The following is a 21482-nucleotide window of genomic DNA, read 5'->3' on the forward strand; positions in this document are numbered from 1 at the left end:
TTAAACAATAGAATACCAATTCACATTTATTAAATATTTTTGTATGATTTTCTGCATTTTCAAATATATTGATTTCAATTACAGAATACAAAGTAGACAGTGCTCACTTTATTTTTTTATTACAAGTATTTCCACTGTAAAAATGTCAAACAAAAGAAACTGTATTTTTCAATTCACCTTATACAAGTACTGTAGTGCAATGTCTTTATGGTGAAAGTGCAACTTACAAATGTAAGTTTTTATTAATTTTTGTTACATAACTGCACTCAAAACCAAAACAATGTAAAAATTTAGCGCCTACAAGTCCACTCAGTCCTACTTCTTGTTCAGCCAATCTCTAAGACAAACAAACTTGTTTACATTTACGGGAGATAATAAGAAGTGGGCAGCATTGATAGTGTCACCTGAAAGTGAGAACAGGCATTCGCATGGCACTTTTGTAGCTGGCATTGCAAGGTATTTACGTGCCAGATATGTTAAACATTTGTATGCCCCTTCATGCTTCGGCCACCGTTCCAGAGGACATGCTTCCATGCTGATGACACTCATTAAAAAAATAATGCACTCATTAAATTTGTGTCTGAACTCCTTGGGGGAGAATTGTATGTCTCCTACTCTGGTTTACCCTCATTCTGCTATATATTTCATGTTATAGCAGTCTTGAATGATGATCCAGCACATGTTCGTTTCAAGAACACTTTCACCAGAGATTTGACAAAATGCAAAGAAGGTGCCAATGTGAGATTTCTAACAATAGCAACAGCACTCGACCGAAGGTTTAAGAATCTAAAGCGCCTTCCAAAATCCGAGAGGGATGATTTGTGGCGCATGCTTTCAGAAGTCTTAAAAGAGCAACACTCCGATGCGGAAACTACAGAACCCAAACCACCAAAAAAGAAAATCAACCTTCTGCTTGTGGCATCTGACTCCTGTGATGAACATGAACATGCGTCGGTTTGCACTTCTCTGGATGATTATTGAACGGAACCCATTATAGCATGGACCCATGTCCACTGGAACAGTGGTTGAAGCATGAAGGGAATTATGAATATTTAGTGCATCTGGCACATAAAATGTCTTGTGATGCCGGCTAGAACAGTGCCATGTGAACGCCTGCTCTCTCTTTCAGGTGACATTGTAAACAAGAAGCGGGCAGCATTATCTCCTGTGAATGTAAACAAACTTGTTTGAGTGATTGGCTGAACAAGAAGTAGGACTGAGTGGACTTTATTTTATTTTTGAATGCAGGTTTTTTGTACTTACTTCTACATTTTTAAGTTCAACTTTCATAATAAAGAGATTGCACTACAGTACTTGTATTAGTGCTGATATTGGAAGTGATTATGACCTTGTGATGCTAAACTTTTGGCTGCAGCTAAGGAAAATCAGGCCAAAGTTCACCAGAATCAAGTTTGACTTAGAGACCGAAGCATTGCAGAGTCATTGCAAGCAATGATCGGTGGAAAATTTGATCTGTTGCTTACTCTAGAGGAAGACTTAGAAACAATGACCAACAGTTTCAACGCTGTAATGAATGAGGCAGCAATGGACGTTCTTGGGAAACTCTGTAAGAAGACAAAACCTTGGGTCACAAATGAAATACTACAAATGTGAGACAGAAGAGAACTCAAGAGAAATAAGAACAGCACTGACGGGACTGACCAGTACGGAGCAATTGGCAGAAAGATCAAGAAAGGAAAGAAGGTGGCCAAGGAGATACAGATTGAAAAACAATGCTCTAAAATTGAAGAGTGTATCAATAATAAAAATAGCAAATTAGCCTTCCAGATTGTAAAAGATCTGATGAAGGAAAGATGAACCGAAGCTAATGCAATTTAAGACAAAGAAGGGAACAATCTTACAGAAGAAAAGGACATCATCAATAGGTGGACAAATTACTGCTCAGATCTAGGACAAATGGAATCCTAGTGTCCTAGATAGCCCAGATTCAACAGAGCAGGATGACTTTCCAGTACTGCGTGAAGAAGTGGAGACAGCTGTGAAATCACTCAGGAACGGAAAGGCTACAGGTATTGACATCTCAGCCAAACTGACGAAATTCGGAGAAGAAATAGGAATAGATACACTCACCAAGATCTGCAACAAGATCTGGCAGACTGGTGAGTGTCCCTCCATGTGGACACAGTCACTAATCATCACTCTGCCAAAGGAAAGGCAACCTGCAATTGTCAAAATTACCGGACCATAAGCTTGATTAGCCATCCCAGCAAAGCGATGTTGAAAGTCCTACTGAACAGATTGAAGCCACAAGTGGAGAATATCATCGCTGAAGAACAGGCTGGCTTTCATACTGGAAGAAGTACCACAGAACACATTTTCAATCTTCATGTTCTATGTGACAAGTACTTACAACATCAGCAGGACATCTACCATGTCTTCGTTGACTTCAAGAAGGCAGTTTACGAATTATGGCACGAAGCTCTCTGGGCAACCATGAAGAACTACAATGTTGGTCATAAGCTTATTCTTGCCATTAAGCAACTGTATGCCGAGGCCAGCAGTGCAGTTCTCACCAATGGCACAATAGGAGAGTGGTTTCACGCAACTGTTGGAGTTCAGCAAGGCTGCCTTCTTTCGCCCACACTGTTCAACATCTACTTGGAGCACATAATGACTGATGCCCTAGAAGATCACATATGCACAGTCAGCACTGGGGGACCAACAATCTCAAATCTTCAGTTCACTGACGACATTGACTGCCTGGCAGGCAGCGAAGATGAACTTACTAACCTTGTGAAACGATTGGATGAAACCTCCACAAAATACAGCATGGAAATCAGTGCAGAGAAAACCAAGCTGATGACAAACAAACGTGACTGGATCAGCTCATTGCTGTCAGTGGACAAGAGCTGGAGACAGTGAAACATTTCAAGTATTTGGGGGCAGTCGTCACTGATAAAGGATCAAAGGCAGAAATTCTGGCAAGAACCGAACAAACAATCGCAACAGTGGCAAAGCTAAAGCCAATTTGGAGGAACAAGAACATCTCCCTGGAATCCAAACAGAAATTGCTGCACGCACTGGTCATCTCCATTTTACTGTATGTGTGCCAGACGTGGACCCTTATGGCAGAAGTTGAACAGAAAATACAAGTAGTAGAGATGAGATACTTCCCTAAAATCCTGGGCATCTCCTACTTTGACCACGTCACTAATGAAGAGGTCCGCAACATCATCTCCTAACGCGCTGGGTCATATGAAGACCTCCTGAGAACTGTGAAGAAGCACAAGCTGAAGTGGTACAGCCATGTAACAAGATCTTCTGGCCTATCAAAGATCATCCTCCAAGGGACAGTACAAGGGAAGAGAAGAAGAGGTAGATAGAAGAAGAGATGGATTGACAACATACGAGTGGACAGGAATGGATTTCACGGAGACTCCACCCCGGACAATTTGTGTCAGTAGTTGAGACAGTTGGTTGATTGCTCATCAGTGATGGTGCCCTAACGACCAATGCGGTTATGGGTGGAGGGGGGGTGGTGGTGGTGGTGATGATGATGATGATGACTTTTGTGTTAAGTGAATTGAAAAATACTTTTTTTTACAGGGCAAATATTTGTAATCAAAAATAAATATAAGGTGAGCACTGTACACTATTCTGTGTTGTAAATGAAATCAATATATTTGAAAATGTAGAAAACATCCAAAACCATTTCAATAAATGGTATTCTGTTATTGTTTAACAGTGCGATTAATCGTGATTTAATTTTTTTTAATCACTTGACAGCCCTAATTATTTAATATATTGTCTGTTGTAAAAATATTTTTACTGGTCACAAGCAACAGTATGAAAATATTGTATAACTCTACTTGGGAGCCACAGGTGGCCATAAACTCTGCAGCTTCCCAGTGAGAACAAGCCATATATACACTGAACCCTCGCTAGAACGTGCATCTATATAATGCGAATTCGGTTATAATGCAGTTGCGGCCATGGATCCCAAATTTAACCCTAATCCCCAGCAACCTGGGTATGGGAGAGATGCCTTTCTTCGGCCACGGCAGCTTTGGGACAGGAGGCAAAGCGCCTTTCTAACTGCTAATTTTGCTAGTTTTGTTGCTAATTTCGTTTTAACGTGGTCCCCCTATAACGCGGTACTTGGCATGGATCCCAAACCCTGCGTTCTAGTGAGGGTCCAGTGTATAATGTGTGGCTCTCGGTGTTAGGGTAGGAATAAACATACCTGAATTTTCTGGAAAAAAAAAATTTTTTTTATTTTAAAAGAAGAGGGAAAAACTCGGTTTTTGAAAACCAAAAATGTTTACCCAAAACTGAAAGTTTTGGTTTTTTTTGGTTTTTCATCTAAACCAAGAAAATCTCAAACAAAACAAAAAACCATTTTTTTTTGGTTTGGTTCAAAAACCATTTTTCAGAGGAGAAAAGTGTATTTAGATGAAAAAATTTTTGAGTAGCTCTATTCAATTTCAACAGTTCTGCAGTATTGGTGCATCCCACAGTTGTGCTGCTCTAGTTATTAACAATAACTCGTGCATTTAGAGCCATCCTCCATCCCAAAATTTTTTACATACATTAAACTGCGTTGTGAAGAATTGCCCGCCACGAAATGCAACTGCCTTTGGGTGGAATATAGCAGCCATTTTGCACCAGCAACAGGTCTTTTTGGTAAGGGACTAGAAAGAAAACTTCCCCTCCTAAAAATGATTACGTGGTGTTGCTGTTCACTGTTAAACAGGTGCCATGCTCCACTCGGAGGTGGCTGCATTTCGGTGGTCGGTGGCGTGATCCCTGTGCAGAGTTAGTGTAGTGCATTATAAACGTAGGCGGCTAGAGACAAAAGGAGCCCTAAGAGTGAATTTAGTGCTGACAAAAGATTCCAGCCTGACCACGTTGGTGACTGAAGCTCTCTATTGATCTGCAGAACCCGTTCTACACATGCAGCTCCATTTTAAGTTCCTGTTGCCCTACCAATGAGGTTCAATTCTGCGCTGCAGTGACCACTTGGAAGGGGTTAGAAGAAAGTTTAGGCCTTGGTGCCTTGGCTATGACAGTCAGCGAGGGTTACCTGTGGCGTATGATTTTTTGCCCTATGGGATGTCTGGCCCTGTGGGGATTGGACTTAGCGCTACCAAATTATTCCATGTTGCGGCCCCTCAACAGTAGCAGCTCCCCACGGGGACTGTAGTTGAACGAGCGCAGTGGAGGTGAAATGTAAGGTCATTTTACGGAGCAGCCATCCCATAGTAGTGATGCCAAGGCCACATTCTGTCCTGAGGGCCTGGTCCAAAACCCTTTAAAACTCCCGTTGACTTCAGTGGATTTTGGATCAGGCCCTAAGTCCTATTTGTGACTCTTCCCCTTAATGGCCACCTCTAAACCTTTCTTGACCTGCAGCTCTTGTAACGGAGCTTCCCAGTGGTTATATCCACAGGCCTGTGGAGACCGACCCAGCAACTGAGCATGGATCCCGAAGCCTTATGACGTGCTGTGTGTAGTGTAGCAAGTTCCCATGTGGCACCCAGGTTTCTAAGCTGTTCCTGGCTCCTCGCAGGTGTCCTTCCAAGCCAGCTGCTAGGTAGAGAAGCCCTGGCGCTGGGAGAAAAGATGCATTTCAATCAATGAGTAAAAATAGTTCTATCCTGTTCCTTGGCTTGCATGAAATCTAAGCAACACTCAGATATTTTGTTCTCTGTTTCATGCTCTCCGGGATCTAGGGGACAAAGTCATAATGCCACTATATAAATCCATGGTACACCCACCCCTTGGATGCTGTGTGCAGGTCTGGTCCCCCATCTAAAAATAAAACAGTATATTTGAATGGAAAAGGGTGCAGAGAAGGGCAAGAAAAATGATGAGGGGGATGGAATAGCTTCCATGTGAGGAGAGATTAAAAAGACAGGGACTATTCAGTTTGGAAAAGAGACGACTACAGGGGGGGATATGGTAGAGGACATGAACGGTGTGTAGACAGTGAATAGGGAAGTGTTTTATTTATCCCTTCACATAACACCAGAACTAGGGGTTACCTGATTAAATTAATAGGCAGCAGGCTTGGAACAAACATGAGGAAGTACTTCACACAGTCAGCCTTTGGGATTCATTGTCAGGGGATGTTTTGAAGGCCTAAAGTAAAACTTGGTTCGAAAGAGAACTAGATCAGTTCCTGAGGATAGGCTTTTCAATGGCTATTAGCCAAGTTAGTTAGGGACGCAACCTCATGCTCCGGATGTCCCTAAACCTCCAAATGCCAGAACCTGAGACTGGACAACGGGATGGATCTCTTGAAATTGTCTGGTTCTGTTCATTCCCTCTGAAGCATCCGGCATTGGCCTCTATCTGGATACTGGGATAGATGGATCATTGGTCTGACCAGTATGGCCATTCTTAGGTTCTGTACGGTGCCTGCCCAAGAGAGGGGACCGTGGGCTGGGCTTGTAAACAAGAAATCGGGGACACTTCCTGAAGATCTTGTGCACCCCCGAAGTAGGACCGTGTCTGATGACAGGAGCTCTGAGCATATGTCCACATGACAGGTGTGGTGGTCGCACAAATAGCCATAGCTGTGCAAGCTTTAGTCTAGCTAGCCTGGGTAACAATAGTAGTGTAGACGTGGCTTTGTGGGCCAGCTGCCAGAGTACAGGCCTGCCCGGGGCCCTAGGTGTGTACTCTGGTTGCTAGCCTGTGCTGAACCCTGCCATCACATCTACGCCCCTGGTATGTGAACTAGCCAACTTTGGACTAGCACAGATATGCCTACTCGTACTACAAACGCACCTTCCCTTGCAGAGTAGGCGCACTTGATGAGCACACAGGGATCTCCCTTACCCCCCAAGCCTCTGTGCCTAGGTAGCAATTCTGCGGTAGTCTGAAGACTCTCGTCATTTCAGAGTTTAATGTCTGCTATGGGGCCTGTTACTCGGCTGTTTTAATGTGTGGGGTGAAACCTCTTATACAAAGTCTGGTGAGCCCGGGAGGGGCATGTTTGTAACCAGGTCCTTTTGCTGTGTGGAGTTGTTGGATGCAGAGAGGGGGAGCCAGTGGCACAGAGTGCTGGCTGAAGCTGTTATATTTCTTAAGCTATTTCAGCTGGCATCAGACACTGACTGTAGGGTCAGTGGTACTGGAGATTTCAGCGCTAGTGTGCGATTACGCTGTACGTATCCCTGACCTCAGACGAGCTGCGAGTGACCCTAGGGCCACGTCAGTGGAAGCATCTTGGCCAGGATTGGTCTGTGGGCTTTGTATTTAGTTGGTGCTGCTCTATATACCCCCACAGTCTCCTCACTCTGCTTCTCCACTTCAGGTGTTGGCTTTGACCAACTTAAGAGAGACAGAAAATGCAGACTAGGGCTGCTGCCCACGTCCCAGACTGTTTCCCTGCTTAGCCTTGTGTTTGGTGACCCGTTCTGAACACCCATGTTCAAGAAAGATGAAGGGCCTGTCTTACAAGAGGGGACTGAAGAAGATTGGCTTATTTAGCTCAGCAGAACGAAGGCTGAAGGGGAGCCGATTGCCCTCTGTAAATACATTGGGGAGGGCAAACTCCAGGGCGGGGGAAGAGCTGTGGCACCCAAAGGACAATGTTGGTCCAATTGCAAATGGGGATAAACTGGCTTTGGGTAAATTTAGGCTGGAAATGCGAAGAAGGTTCCTAACCAGCAGAGGAGGGAGGTTCTGAACCTAGATTTAAAATGAAGCTTTATTATCCAGGGGATTGTGGAACTGGGTTGCCAGGGATAGCACTGCACTGGATTCTGTGACCTTGGAGGTCCCCCTGCCAGTCCTGTGTTCCTATGGTGAGAACGTAGAGTGGTGGCTTCCCATGCTGCGTGTGCTGGGAAGGCCTGCTGGGGGCAAAGAGGGACATGGCTGGCACCCGGGCAGGGCTGATGGACAGGGTTTTGGATGTTGCTTTTGGGTTTGTTCCCCAGATGCAGATTACACCGAGATCAGGAACGAGTTTGTGGCTGCCCGGCTTCACCTCCCCGTCATGTTCATTGCTACCCCCAGAGACAAACGGAGCTCAGTGTGGACCAAAGAGCGGCCTTCTGCGCAGGTGAGCCAGGCATCCTCCCGCCCAGCTGTTCCTGCTATGCTGGGGTGCCTGCCTGCAGCCAGCCAGGGGTAATTTCTGCTCCCCCTCAGATCTCCCTGCCCTGGAGTGCTCTGATTCCCATCCCCCTCCTCTGTCAGGGTTATTCCAGATGTGCCTCTTTGCTGGGCCTGCTGCAGAGATGCCGCTACCCAGGAGGCAGGTATTGTGCAGGCTCTATTTACTCCCTGCACCTGAGCAATGCCCCCAACTGACCCCCAGCACCTGTTCCATTGTCCCTCCCTTCCTCATGCCCCTCACTGTAGCACTGTCGTCTGGCTGAGAACAGTGTGTCTTCCCTGCCCCCATTGGAGCTGGGCACCTGCCCCAGCACCTAGCAAGTGTCCCTATCGCAGTGCAGGGGCTGTGTGATGTCTGGGGTTGTCCTTGGTTCTACCCTCCAAATCTCTGCCCCTCCTCAGATCCTGCAGCGCCTTCTTGTGCTGGCGCTGGAATCCCTCCGGGCGTTAGAGGAGCAGCTCACAGACCCGCTTGGGAGCCAGGATGTGAAGGTAATTCCTTAGCGCACCTGAGCAGAGCGTGCTTGTGAATTGGGGCTGGTGAAAGGAGCTGCATGCACCACCTCTGGAGATGGGCATCCCTGTGCCCCAGAACAGGTTCAGCATGGAGGCAGCCGTGAGAGCTCTTCACCCTCACCCCGCTGTGCCTCACCCCTGCCCTGGAGGGGCTGCACAGGGGTGAGTGGCCTCTAGCTGTTTCTGCAGCTGGGGTTATTGCCCACATCCTTTCCCTATGCCAGCAATTCTCAAACTTCATTGCACCACGACTCCCTTCTGACAGCTAAAATTACTACACAACCCTGGGCGGGGGGACGACTAAAGCCTGAGCCCACCCGAGCCCTGCCACCCTAGGCTTCAGCCCCAGGCAGAGGGCCTGTAACCTGAGCCCTACTGCCCAGGGCTGAAGCCGAAGCCTGAGCCTCGCTACCGAGGGATTTAGCCCGAGGGCTTCAGCTTTGACCCTGGGGGGTGGGGCTTAGGCTTCCGCTTTGGCCCTGGGCCCCAGCAAGTCTAACACCAGCCGTGGCGACTCCTTTAAAACAGGGTCATGACCCACAGTTTGAGAACCCCTGCCCTGTGCTTTATAAGAATGGTCATGCTGGGTCAGACCAGTGGTCCATCTAGCCCAGTATCCTGTCTTCTCACAGTGACCAATGGCAGGTTCTTCAGAGGGAATGGACAGAACAGGGCAATTTATCGAGTGATCCATCCATCTCCTGTCATCCCAGCTTCTGGCAGTCACCAGTTTAGGGAAACTCAGAGGTTGGGGTTGCACCCCTGACCATCTTGGCTAATAACCTTTGATGAACCTATTGTCCATGAACACTCCTGGCAATGAGATCCACAGGTTGACTGTGCGTTGTGTGAAGAAGTACTTCCTTCTGTTTGTTTTAAACCTGTTGCCTATTCATTTCATCAGGTGACGTGATGTTTTGTGGGCAGGAGGGAGGAAAACCCCTAAAAAATGTCGTCAACAACGTTTAGTCAAAAAGTTGAAAATTTCAAGTCCATTTTTGTATGAAAATCTGTCTTGGTTGAAAAATTTTCACCTGCTGTTAGGCCCAAGACAAGGGTAGATATTGTTGAGAGAAGAGAGCCAAGTTTGATCCCTGTGGGACTCTGTAGAGTTTCTCCATAGAGGTGCTGGGCATCTTTTCAGTGCAGTCCAAGCCAAATGGGCAATCCGTGCCAAATGGTAGCCTCTTGGCTCACTCTCCTGGGTCTTCCTTCTCCTCGTTATGCTGCAGTCTGAGTTACTTAGCATCATGGAGCGGGAGCGGTATTCTGAAAAATAACTGCTCTGGAAGTGGCCGTTCTCCAAAGAGCCCAGAAGAGGGTGCGCTTGCTTCAGGCAGCTGATCCTCTTCCCAGACAAGCATTGGGAAAGTGAGAATGATTACATGTACCATACAGCTGTTCTGTAAATGAAAAACTCTTCATGTTAGGCCAGAGCCATGTGGGGTCAGTAATGATCTTCTGTAACTGTTCCCTGCTGTGTTTGAGGTGCTTAATATTGCTCAGAGGAGTCTGAAGCTCCCCAGGTGAGGATTAAACCACCTGCATTCCTGTGTAGTAGGCAGGGGATGTACAGAATTGCTTCTTCCACCACTGAAATAAAACCACCTCTGGGGTGCAGTTTAACATTCAAGCACAGCAGCGTTGCACAGCTGTTCAGAACGGGAAGGGAAGGATGGTGCATCTAACTGAAAGTGCAGGTGGAATTCTGGGAGGCAGAATGTAATGACTGGAGTAACAATGTGGCCCGGACTTTGGGGCTCATGCCCTGACTCTTGCAAAAGGATCTCAGGTTTAACCTGTCAGCAGAAAAATAGCACCCCCTAAAACCAGGCTTGGGCATTGGTCTGGGAATGACTCGGCAGGAGGAGCACCCCTCGCTCAATGGCCAGTGTCACTTCCTGCAGAAGTCAAGTGTGCCTTGGTGGAGGTCTCCTAAACATAGGGTGACTATATTTCCCAAAAGGAAAATGGGACACTGCATGGGGCTAGCCTGAGGCCCCCCCTCCCCTGCACAGAGCTGAGCCATCTTCTCTTCCCCCCTCCCCCCGGAGAGGGCTGGCCTGGGCCCCCCTCCCCACACGAGGCTGGTGTGGCTACTCGCTCGAGCCCTGCCTACCTGCCGCCTGAGCCCTGCCTCCCGTCCTGCGTGGAGCTGGGATCACCGTTCACCACCCCTTCCCATGTTCTTCTGCACCCCACTTCTTTGACAAAAGTGGGCATTTGTCCCGTTTGCTCTCGGGACGCATGGTTACCCTGCCTAAATACGTACCTATCTTAGTGGACCCTGCTTAGCTTGTTAGACGGGAGCACAACGCACCATGGTATAGGTACATATTGAGATCAGTACAGCTTAGCAAGAGAAGTCTAAGGGAGATGTGAGCGTTGGGTTGTACCCGTGTACATGTGGGAAGCGGTGAGACTCTGCCCTAAGCTCGGCTCACATTCCTGAACTCCTCCTACAAGCCCAGAGGAGCTGTCTGTTCCTGCTAAAACGATCAGCAGCAAAATTAGTTAACAGTGAGATTTAAGTCTTGTCTACACTAAAAAATTGAAGAGTTGCTGAGAACCGATTAGACCTAGATGATCGTAATAGCCAGAGTCACACTTCTCTCTCCTGAAGATCTGTTCTGAGTCTCCTTTTTCCTGTTTCTATGCTACCGCCATCCATAGTTCCTTGTGTCTCCTCAAAAGTCACTGTCCGTGGTGGAATACGTTTGTTTGCTCGTTCTCTTCGTGTGCATGTCACTGATTGGCTCAGATCCTCTTATCTGCTCGCTGTTAAGCGCTATGGCCCCAATCTTGCTGGTTTCCCTGTGTGGCGAGAACCCTGTTGAAGTCAGTGGGGTCTGTGCAGGCACATGGGTCCACCCATCCAGAATGTCCTGGAGAATAGGAGCTATTTTTTATAAGGACTCCCTGTTTGTGTGAGTGACGTCATTTGGTTCAGTGTCTTCACCAACTTGAATCGTTAACTCCATTCTCTTCATCATTTATTCACACTTATTTTCTCCCCAGCACCTCTTTCCACGTCTAAACCCTCTGGATTGTTCCACATCATGGCCTTCTTGGATCAGCATTAACACATGATGCTCACTTGGCTGCCCTTATCTTTACCGTGCAGTCCTTTACTGATGCTGTGAGTTCTCATTTGGTCCCCACTTTCCATTTCCAGAGCAGGTCTGTTTTTAAACCTCCAGTCTCTGAGCAGCCTCTTGTGAGGAAGCCCCATTGGTTCCGGCCTATTTTTTGAATTCTTGTTTTCAAAAGAAGTTAATTTGTTGGTTGCCAGAGATTTACCCAGTAGAATTACCTGCATTTTGGATGCTGTGGTATAAAGGGAGAAAGTTAATTGAGCCTGCAAGTTGTTATTGAGGAGGAAAATTTTGGGCGTCTGATCATGAGCAGCCTTTAATGACTTCTAATGAGACTGGTCACAGCACCAAGAATAGGTCCAGATTCTGAACTCTTGCAATGCTGGGTGTTGCAAGGCCCAAGTCTCATTTTCAAAATTGGCATTGGAGCCTGCGTCACAGGGATTCAGTGGGACTTTGGTTTGTTGGCGTTGCAGCCCCGAACGGAGCAATCCCTGCGGAGCTCTGCAAATCTGAGCCTGTGCCTGGTAGTAAGTGTGAACAGGATGTGGCCCCAAACATTTTCTGTTTTATTCCTCTGCAGTGTTGTGTGGCAAGCTTCCAGGGCCTGATTGCCAGGAAGGAGGTGCTCAGCATTGAAGCTAGCAGGGCGTAAGAGGAAGACTGGCCTTGTGGTTAAGACAGTAGACTGGCATTCAGTAGATCTGGGTTCAATTTCCAGCTCTGCCACAGACATCCTGGGTGGCCCTAGGCCCAGCTTTGTAAAGCTATTTGGGCGTCGTTAAAATCAGCATCGCATTTAAGTGCCGCAACGCCTGAACAGCCTTAAAAACCTGGGCCTTCATCTCTAGCTGGGCTCAGTAAAACGAGGACGGCAGCACTTCCTTTCTCCAGCACTTGGCCCGTCCTGTCGCTTCGTATTGTCAGCGTTTCAGCGCGGGGAGTGTCTGTCTGCTACTAAGCGCTTGTTTGTACAGCTCCTGGCTTGATCAGAGATGGAACCTCTGCGCACTACTGCAGTACAAACAAGGAGTGATTACTGGCCCAACACACCTTGTAGGGTTGGGCTCTACGGGTTTATTTTGGCAAAACGCTCACAAACTTGCGTTGGTAGACCATAGACACCAAGTTTTTTAAATATGAAACCAAAAATAAATGGTTCTTATGTGGCTGAGGATGCCCACGGTGGTCAGTGACTTCGGCCTGGAGTCTGTGAACTGAGCCTCACTGGGAGGCAAAAGCTTCACATAGACACAAGTGTCTGCGTGGATCTGATTGCAGGATTGGGGTTTAATTTTGCGTAAGAGGTACAACTAAAGAATAACAAATGTGTCTTGTTTTTCTGGACTGTGTTCTTGTAACTGCTGTATGAGGCTTGGGGAATCCTCTTCCCGAGTCCAAGTTGATCTTGGGTTTTAATAAGCTGTGGTAAAGCTTTAATTTAATTTAAGTTTTATTTTTTGAACCAGGTCAGGGACAGTGGGCAGTTCCAAGGATTCTCTATAAAACAGTGGCTTTTGTTTAATCCTTCCTGCTCCTCTTACTCATCTAAATAGCAGTGTGGGAGCTGGCAGCCAACTTCTGCAGAGAATAGGAAACCAAGAGGGGCGAGGGAAAGAGACTTTAAGTGCAAAATAATAATGTTAATGACACCTCAGAATGGAGATGTAAAGCATGGGAATTGGTTCCTGTGACAACTGCAGCTTCAGCAGCCCTAGAGCATGTGTGTTGTGTTCTGATGGTCTGTGCTCTCAAGTTCTACATAAGTGTATCCTAGTTATTTCTGACTTCACTGCTAGTAAGGACTTCCGGATTTGTGTGTGTGCGCAAGGGGGCATCTGTGATCCCTTAGGCTTTATATGGGGTCATGTTAACTTGTGGCATGCACGTCTGTGAATTTCCGACTCTTGTACGTTTCCTACCTCAGTTCGTGGTGTTTTATGGATGCTGTGCATTTTTCAAGGGGTCTGCTAATATGGGGCACTTTCACTGTGGGTGCCTACCTTGAGACGAGTAAGGCCAGATATTTCCGAGGTTCTGAGCACCAGTGCAACTGCCGATGACTCTCGTTGAAGGTATCCCTCCCCCCTCTTGTTTGGAGGAAGGGATAGGTCAGTGGTTTGAGCATTGGCCTGCTAAACCCAGGGATGTGAGTTCAATCTTTGAGGGGGCCATTTAGGGATCTGGGGCAAAAATTGGAGCAAAAATTGCTTTGAGCAGGGGGTTGGACTAGATGACCTCCTGAGGTCCCTTCCAACCCTAACCTTCTATGATTCTATGAATGCTCAGAACCTCTGAAACTGGGCCTCTGGAGTTGCCGAAAATTAGAAGCTGCTTTTAAAATGGCTTTTTTTTTTTAGGTTTACGCTTAACTTCCTTTTTGGTCTGGGCGGGGCGTATAGGGAAAAAAAATGGCTGAAGGTGCTGAGACACTTCCTGGACTGCTCACTGCCAGGTCAGAGCCAGCCTTTGCTGGATCGCTGAAGGGCCTTCTGTGTGAGGGGGTGTCTTGCCTGCCACTGGCCCCTTGTCCCTCACGAACCCCGGTGCCCTTTACCTCGGGGTCCTGCCCCCAGCAGTACCCCCACACTCTGGGTCTCCCCTCCCTGGGGAACCGCCAACCCTCTAGATCTACCTTGCCTCAGTGGCTACTGCCAGTCATCATGTAGCCCCTGCTCACTGGGGCAGGCTGCAGTCTGTAATGGCTACTCATCACTGGCAAGGGGGTTGGACCAGCTGCCTCTGCCTGTCCCTGGGCTGTACCTCTGCAGCCCCAGTACCTTTCCTTAGGCCTTGCACAAGGCCTGCAGCCTGGGGGTTTACCAGGCTGGCGCTCTCCAGCTCCCTTTGCCCTTCCCCAGCACTGCTCCACTTCGGGTACCTTGCTCCCAGGCAGCTAGCCCTTCCCACTTCGGGGCTAGAGTGAGAGACCTCCAGCTTCTGGCCCACAGCCCTCTTATCAGGGCCAGCTGGGCCCTAATTGAGCTGGCCACAGCTGTGGTCAGCTATTCAGTCAGCTTCCCCCAGCTGTTCTTAATCCTTTCCCCTGCTGCAGCCCTCTCCCAGGGCTGCTTTTAACTCCTTTTCCGCTGGAGTGGGGCAGGCGCCCCACTACACTGAGGAATTTGTAATCCCCTTTGCCCACGAGAAATAGCTCGAGTATTCTTGTTGATATTTTTGCATGTGTACACGCACACACTCTCTCTCACTCTCACTCTGTGTGTGTGTGTGTTCCGTGGGGCAGAAGCCAAGCCTGGAATGCTCCAGCCTGAGCAGTGGAAACTTCAGAAAGTCATGTTTAATGTGGGACAGCTCGGGCAGCTGGGACTCCAGCTATCACTAGTGCTCCAGCTGTAATCCCCTTGTGCACACACCCTCTTATTTCCCCCCTACCCCCAACGGCTGGTTGTGTTACTCCATCGGCCCATGTTGCTGCAGAGGAAGGTGGAGGTGTTCCATGGAGCCAGCCCTTGGCAGGGCTTCTAGCAGCTTGGGTGAGGCCCTGCATTCCACTGGGTCAGGGATTGACAGCTTTCTTCCCCGGTTAGCCTGGGCCCTTCTCACGGGGGAGATTGGCTCTTCGTGTGTCTTGGCATCTCTCCCTGTTGAGCTTGGTGGAAAGTTGCCTAGAATAACTCAGGAGCCACCTTTGTTGGCTGATGTTTTGTTTCCATGAGGAGGTTGCCTCTAGCTTGGGTTGGCTTTTATATTAAATTACTCAGCTGGACAGAAAAGGCATCTGGAAGCAGGACATGGGGAAGGAGGTGGGCGTGGGCAGTGCCCGTGAAGCTTGCCTTGTCTTTCCAGGGTGGGACTCTGGCGCTGCCGAGGGCAGCATGCAGGGTAGGGATGTGTGGATCCAGCCCAATTGGCTCCTGAGCCCCTCAGGCCAGGCACGAGGGCAGAGCTTTTTCTAAACTCATAAGTCTGTGACCGAAAGCGGTGTGGTTTCCAGAACGGCTGCCCAAGGGGGCTCTGACCTGCTGGGCCATCTAGCCGCAGTCCTTGGACCCTACCAAGAGGGACTGCAGCTGAAAGAAAGCACCAGCCATTGCCTTGCCCCCTCTCTGGTTCCTCATCTCCTTGTCTCTCATGTAACCCCTCCCCCACCTTGCCTCCTTCCCCTGCCATCCTGACTCTCTTTGGCTGCCCCCAGCTCCATGCCAGATCTGCTTCGGCCCCTGCTTCTGAGGCTGGTTCCCTGAGTGAGGCACGCAGTGGCGCCCTGTCCTGACAGGAGGCAGGACAAGCCCTATATGCGGGCTAGCAAGGAGGCAAGGAAAACCATTTGTATTAAGACCATAGGAGCCATTGGAAGTGGGGATAAGGGTGGAGAGAGGGGGAGGCTATGCTGCCATCACCATGGAGATGTCATCACCGTGTCTTATTCAGAAGCTCTGTTGTTTTACTGCTGAACAGTTAAATGATGCTTTTTGCATGTTACCTGTTCACTCCGGGCACTGGGGAGGTGTTCATGATACCAGCTCTGTAACTTCCCTTCTGTGTGACACTGAGCAAGTCACTTCCCCTCTGTGTGATGCTATTTCCCCTGCTGCTCTTTGCCTGTCTTGCCTATGTAGATTGTAACGAATAATAGAGCAACGTACAAACAGGAATTAAGTCTTTCAAAACGTGAAAGAGGTTTTTGTCCCCTTCTACAGGTGATTAAACAGAGGCACAGAAAGATGCACTCACTTGCGCAGTGGGTCATTGGCAGGGCTGGACCCTTCAATTCTCTGCTCTAACCAATGGGCCATATCGACCTGTGAAGGTCAACAGGCAGGAACCACAAAGACTTCAGAGCAGAGAAGTTTTTCATAGTAGCTCGAGAAGAACAAATTCCTGAGCCCACAAATCTGTCAAGAAGCAGCTGCGCTGACCTGGTTTATATTCTTGGGTGGGTTGGCAGTGCCGAGCAAATCAAACTGGGGTATGAAATCCAGACTTCCAGAGGTGCTGGGAAGTGTATTAGTTTTAAAACAAAGAAGTTGACCAGCTGCCATTAGAACGGAGTTAACAACAACTCGGAAAGTCTGCGTCTTTCCCAGACTCTGCAATGCTGGTGCCTGTATTCATTTCCCAGCAGTTCCAGTGTGATGAATGATCAGTAAAAGATTAACTTCCACTGCGGGAAATGCCTGCACTGTTCATGGATACAGAGAGAGTATGAAGAGGGGGGCCTATATTTTTGAAACCCGCTGTTTTGCTTAACAGGCCTCAGCCAGATTAAAAATCCATAGCTGAGATTTTTCAAAGCAATTTAGGGAATGTAGAGAAACTCACCATAAATACCAGTGGAAGAAATGTGCCTGAAGCCCTGAGACAGTTTTGAAAATCGCAATCTGTGTGTTAAAGGAAAATAAAACCTCAGGAAAACTGTCTCCTCTGCCAATGTTAGAAGTAACATCTTAGGATATTTAAGTTGAGTCAAATGTATTTTTGACACTAGTAGCTCACTTTTTCCATTTCTCTCAGTTTGGGCAATGAAAATAGACTAGTTTGTTTCACCTTTGTGTCTAATAAGTTTCTAGTCAACTTTCCTTTTGGGGTCTCGTTTAGTGCTCTTATGTTTGGGTTGGAAACACTGCAAGAGGAAGGTTTGTTTTTTTTTTTTTTTTTTAAATACCCTCTTTGTTAAGAACATAAGAATGGCCTTACTGGGTCAGAACAAGGGTCCATCTAGCCCAGTGTCCCGTCTTCTGATGGTGGCCAGTACCAGGTGCCCCAGAGGGGATGAACAGAACAGGTCATCATCATGTGATCCATCCCCTGTCACTCATTAGTTGTTAAACTGAAAAAAAAAAGGCAAAAAAACATTTCTGTTGGTCTTTGGTGTTGTGAAAACTCATTTTAATAAGGACTCTTTGGGGCCAGTTGGAATTGGCAGTTTCCTTAAGAACATAAGAATGGCCCTACTGGGTCAGACAAAAGGTCCATCCAGCCCAGTATCCTGTCTGCTGACAGCGGCCAATGCCAGATGCCCCAGAGGGAGCAAACCTAACAGGCAATGATCAAGTGATATATAATAATGATATATATATATATATAGTCTTATTTGTGATATATAATAATGATATATATATAGTCTTATTTAGTCAATCTTTATCTAGCTGCCAATTCAGTTTTCTTTTCACTATAGCGGTGGCATGGAAATTCTTTCTGATGCTGGGAATAAGTATATCCGTGGTGCAAAGACTTGAGCAAAATGACCCCCATTAAGCAATGTTTGTGGCTCAGCAAAGCACCAAGTGACGTGGGGACATCTGGAAGGTGCTGTAAAGAAGCTGGAAATAAACATGTTGGCAAGATGTTACTAGCTAACAAAAAACCATTGATACCAGATTAAATTCTTGCTCTGCTGGTCAAAAGAGGGAAAGTAAAAGCACCCGGATTGACAACAGGAAAAGAATGGCAAAGATTTAATACAATGATAAAGGATAAATGCAGATTAACAACGTTTGAATGGCTGAATGAGAATGCAATGAAACTGAACAATTGGATGAAGATAAAGTAAGATGCATTAGAAGATACGGGTCTTTAATTACAAAAGAAAGGTGATCAGTATGATCCTTAGGGACATAAATGGACAATGTTTGACAGACCCTAAAGATAAGAATGAGAGATAGTGAGAATATATCAAGGAATTATATAGTGGCGATGGGCCTGAAAAAACCAAGTGCACCAGTAATGGATAAAGAAATCATGGAAGCAGTAAAAAGACTTCAGAATGGAAAAACACTAGGATGTGATGGAATATTGGCTGAATTATTAAAAACCATAGGCAATGAAGGCTTGAAAGCCCTGCCAGAGATTATGAAAGATATGTTTGAGATGGGAAAAACTGCCAGATGATTTTACAACCTCATTGTTTATCCACATCCCCCAAAAGAACAATGCTATGCACTGTAAAGACTACAGAATAATCAGCATGGTATCACAGGCCTCTAAGATACTCCTGTGAGTTGTTCAAGACTGAATACAAGGAAAGAGTGATAAGTCAGTGAACAACAATACAGCTTCAACTGTGGAAAGGACACGATAAACACCATTATGAACTTGAAACACATATTAGAAAGATCAGCTGAAATGGGGAAACCAGTCTACTTGTGTTCCATTGAGTTCCAAAAAGCATTTGACAGAATCTGCCACTACAAATAGCTCAGTATATTAAGATCTGTAGGGATTGATGGAAATGAATGCTGAGTAATAAAACAATGATGCTGGAGTCAGAAGAGGTTTGTAATGGGAGATGGAAATGGAAATCTAATGAAGATTCAGAGGAGTGAGAGAAGGTTGTATAATGTCCCCAACTTTATTCAACATTTATAGCGAGTGTTTTATGAAATTAGTTGAGAAACAGAAAAGGGTATTAAGATGAATGGAAAATGGGTTAATAACATTTGCTATGGAGATTGACACAGTGCTGTTGGGTGATTCAGAATGTCTGATGAAGTTCGTGGAGATGATAAATGAATATAGCAGGGGAGTATAGTCTAGAGCAGGGGTTCTCAATCTTTTTTCTTTCTGAGGCCCTCTCCAACATGCTATTAAAAACTCCATGGCCCACCTGTGTCCCAATAACTGGTTTTCTGCATGTAAAAGCCAGAACCGGTGTTAGGGGGTAGCAAGCAGGACGATTGCCTGGGGCCTCATGCCGCAGTGGCCCCCACAGAGCTATATTGCTCAGGCTTCAGCTTCAGCCTTGGGTGGCGAAGCTCAGGGCCCAGGCGTCAGCCCCATGCAGCAGGGCTTCGGCTTTCTGCCCTGGGCCCCAGCGAGTCTAATGCTGGCCCTGCTTGGCAGCCCCCGCAAAACCTGCTCGCGGCTCCCCAGCGGGGCCTTGGACCCCTGGTTGAGAACCACTGGTCTAGAGTTGAATGGGACAACATAAGAATGGCCATACAGGGTCAGACCAAAGGTGCATCTAGCCCAGTATCCTGTCTTCCGACAATGGCCAATGCCAGGTGCCCCAGAGGGAATGAACAGAACAGGGAATCATCAAGTGATCCATCCCCTGTTGCCCATTCCCAGCTTCCGGCAAATAGAGGCTAGGTACACTATCCCTGCCCATCCTGGCTAATAGCCATTGATGGACCTATCCTCCATGAACTGATCTAGTTCTTTTTTGAATGCTGTTATAGTCTTGGCCTTCACAACATCCTCTAGCAAGGAGTTCCACAGCTTGACTGTGCATTGTGTGAAGTAATACTTCCTTTGTTTTGTTTTAAACCTGTTGCCTGTTAATTTCATTGGGTGACCCCTAGTTCTTTTGTTATGAGAAGGAGTAAATAACATTTCATTATTTTTCTCCCACATGAGTAATGATTTTATAGACCTCAATTATATCCCTCCTTAGTCATCTTTTTTCCAAGCTGAAAAGTCCCAGTCTTATTAATCTCTCCTCATATGGCAGACACTACATACCCCAAATCATTTTTGTTGTCCTTTTGTGAACCTTTTCCAATTCCAATGTATCTTTTTTGAGATGGGGCGACCACATCTGCACGCAGTATTCAAGATGTGGGTGTATCATGGATTTATATAGAGGCAATGTGATATTTTCTGTCTTCTTATCTCTCCCTTTCCTAATGATTCCCAACATGCTGTTAGCTTTTTTGACTGCCGCTGCACATTGAGTGGATGTTTTCAGAGAACCATCCACAATGACTCCAAGATCTCTTTCTTGAGTGGTAACAGCTAATTTAGACCCCATCATTTTATATCTGTAGTTGGAATTATGTGTTTGTGCATTACTTTGGATTTATTAACATTGAATTTCATCTGCCATTTTGTTGCCCAGTCACCCAGTTTTGAGAGATCCTTTTGTAGGTCTTTGCAGTCTGCCTGGGAGTTAACTATCTTGAGTAGTTTTGTGTCATCTGCAAATTTCGCCACCTCACTGTTTTGTTTACCCCTTTTCTAGATCATTTATGAATATGTTGAATAGGACTGGGCCCAGTACAGATCCCTGGGGGACACCACTATTTACCTCTCTCCATTCTGAAATCTAACCATTTATTCCTATCCTTTGTAGCCTATTTTTTAACCAGTTACCAATCCGTGAGAGGACCTTCCCTCTTATTCCATGACTGCTTACTTTGCTTAATAGCCTTTGGTGAGGGACCTTGTAGAAGACTTTCTGAAAATCTAAATACACCTTATCTACTGGATCCCTCTTGTCCACGTGCTTACTGACCCCCTCAAAGAATTCTAGACAAGGCATAAACTACGGTGTTATGCAAGGATCCTGGGAAAACATGCAATATTTCAGTGAATGACACAGCTGTACCGTAAGTGAGAAACTATTACTACTTAGGAACCATTATTACAGAAGATGTAAGATTGGATACTGAAGTTAGCACAAGCATAACAAGAGCGAAAGAGACATCCTGGAAGAATAAACATCTGAGAAGAGACAAAAATCTGAAGACTAAAGTCTGACTCTTAGAAACTTACTTTTGGTCTGTGTTAAATTATGACTGTGAAACATGGACATTCAAACAATCAAGAATCAAGAAGATACAATCCTTTGATGTATGGTGTTATAGAACAATTCTGAAAATATCATGGATAGATGGCACAATCAATGAAAAAGTATTGGAAGTGATTGGAAATCAGTAAACTCTAGTTAGAGATCTTATGGAAAAGGAGATTTGATTTGAAGGCTACATTTTTAAGAGGTTTTAGTGGGTGATGTATATTTATGGACACTGGAAGGAAAGTTTAATGGCAGAAGAACATGAGGCAGAAAAAGAGAAGATTGTGGATGGATGATGTAGT

At 46.4% G+C, this 21482-nt stretch overlaps 1 protein-coding gene across 5 annotated transcripts in view; it reads left to right on the top strand.

Annotated features, from left to right (window-relative positions):
- NOL6 (nucleolar protein 6) overlaps positions 1-21482 on the top strand; it is a 74087-nt gene that overhangs the window by 35443 nt on the left and 17162 nt on the right. For 4 of the 5 annotated variants that reach the window (XM_073343403.1, XM_073343406.1, XM_073343405.1 and 1 more), the window contains exons 22-23: positions 7911-8035; positions 8494-8583. The exons of the other annotated variant lie outside the window; for it this stretch is intronic. In XM_073343403.1, coding sequence (XP_073199504.1) covers positions 7911-8035; positions 8494-8583 — 215 coding nt within the window. The remainder of the gene's footprint in view (positions 1-7910; positions 8036-8493; positions 8584-21482) is intronic. 5 annotated transcript variants of the gene reach the window in all.

The sequence above is a fragment of the Lepidochelys kempii genome, chromosome 5 (genome assembly GCF_965140265.1).
Source record: "Lepidochelys kempii isolate rLepKem1 chromosome 5, rLepKem1.hap2, whole genome shotgun sequence".
In the NCBI taxonomy this organism is placed as follows: domain Eukaryota; kingdom Metazoa; phylum Chordata; order Testudines; family Cheloniidae; genus Lepidochelys; species Lepidochelys kempii.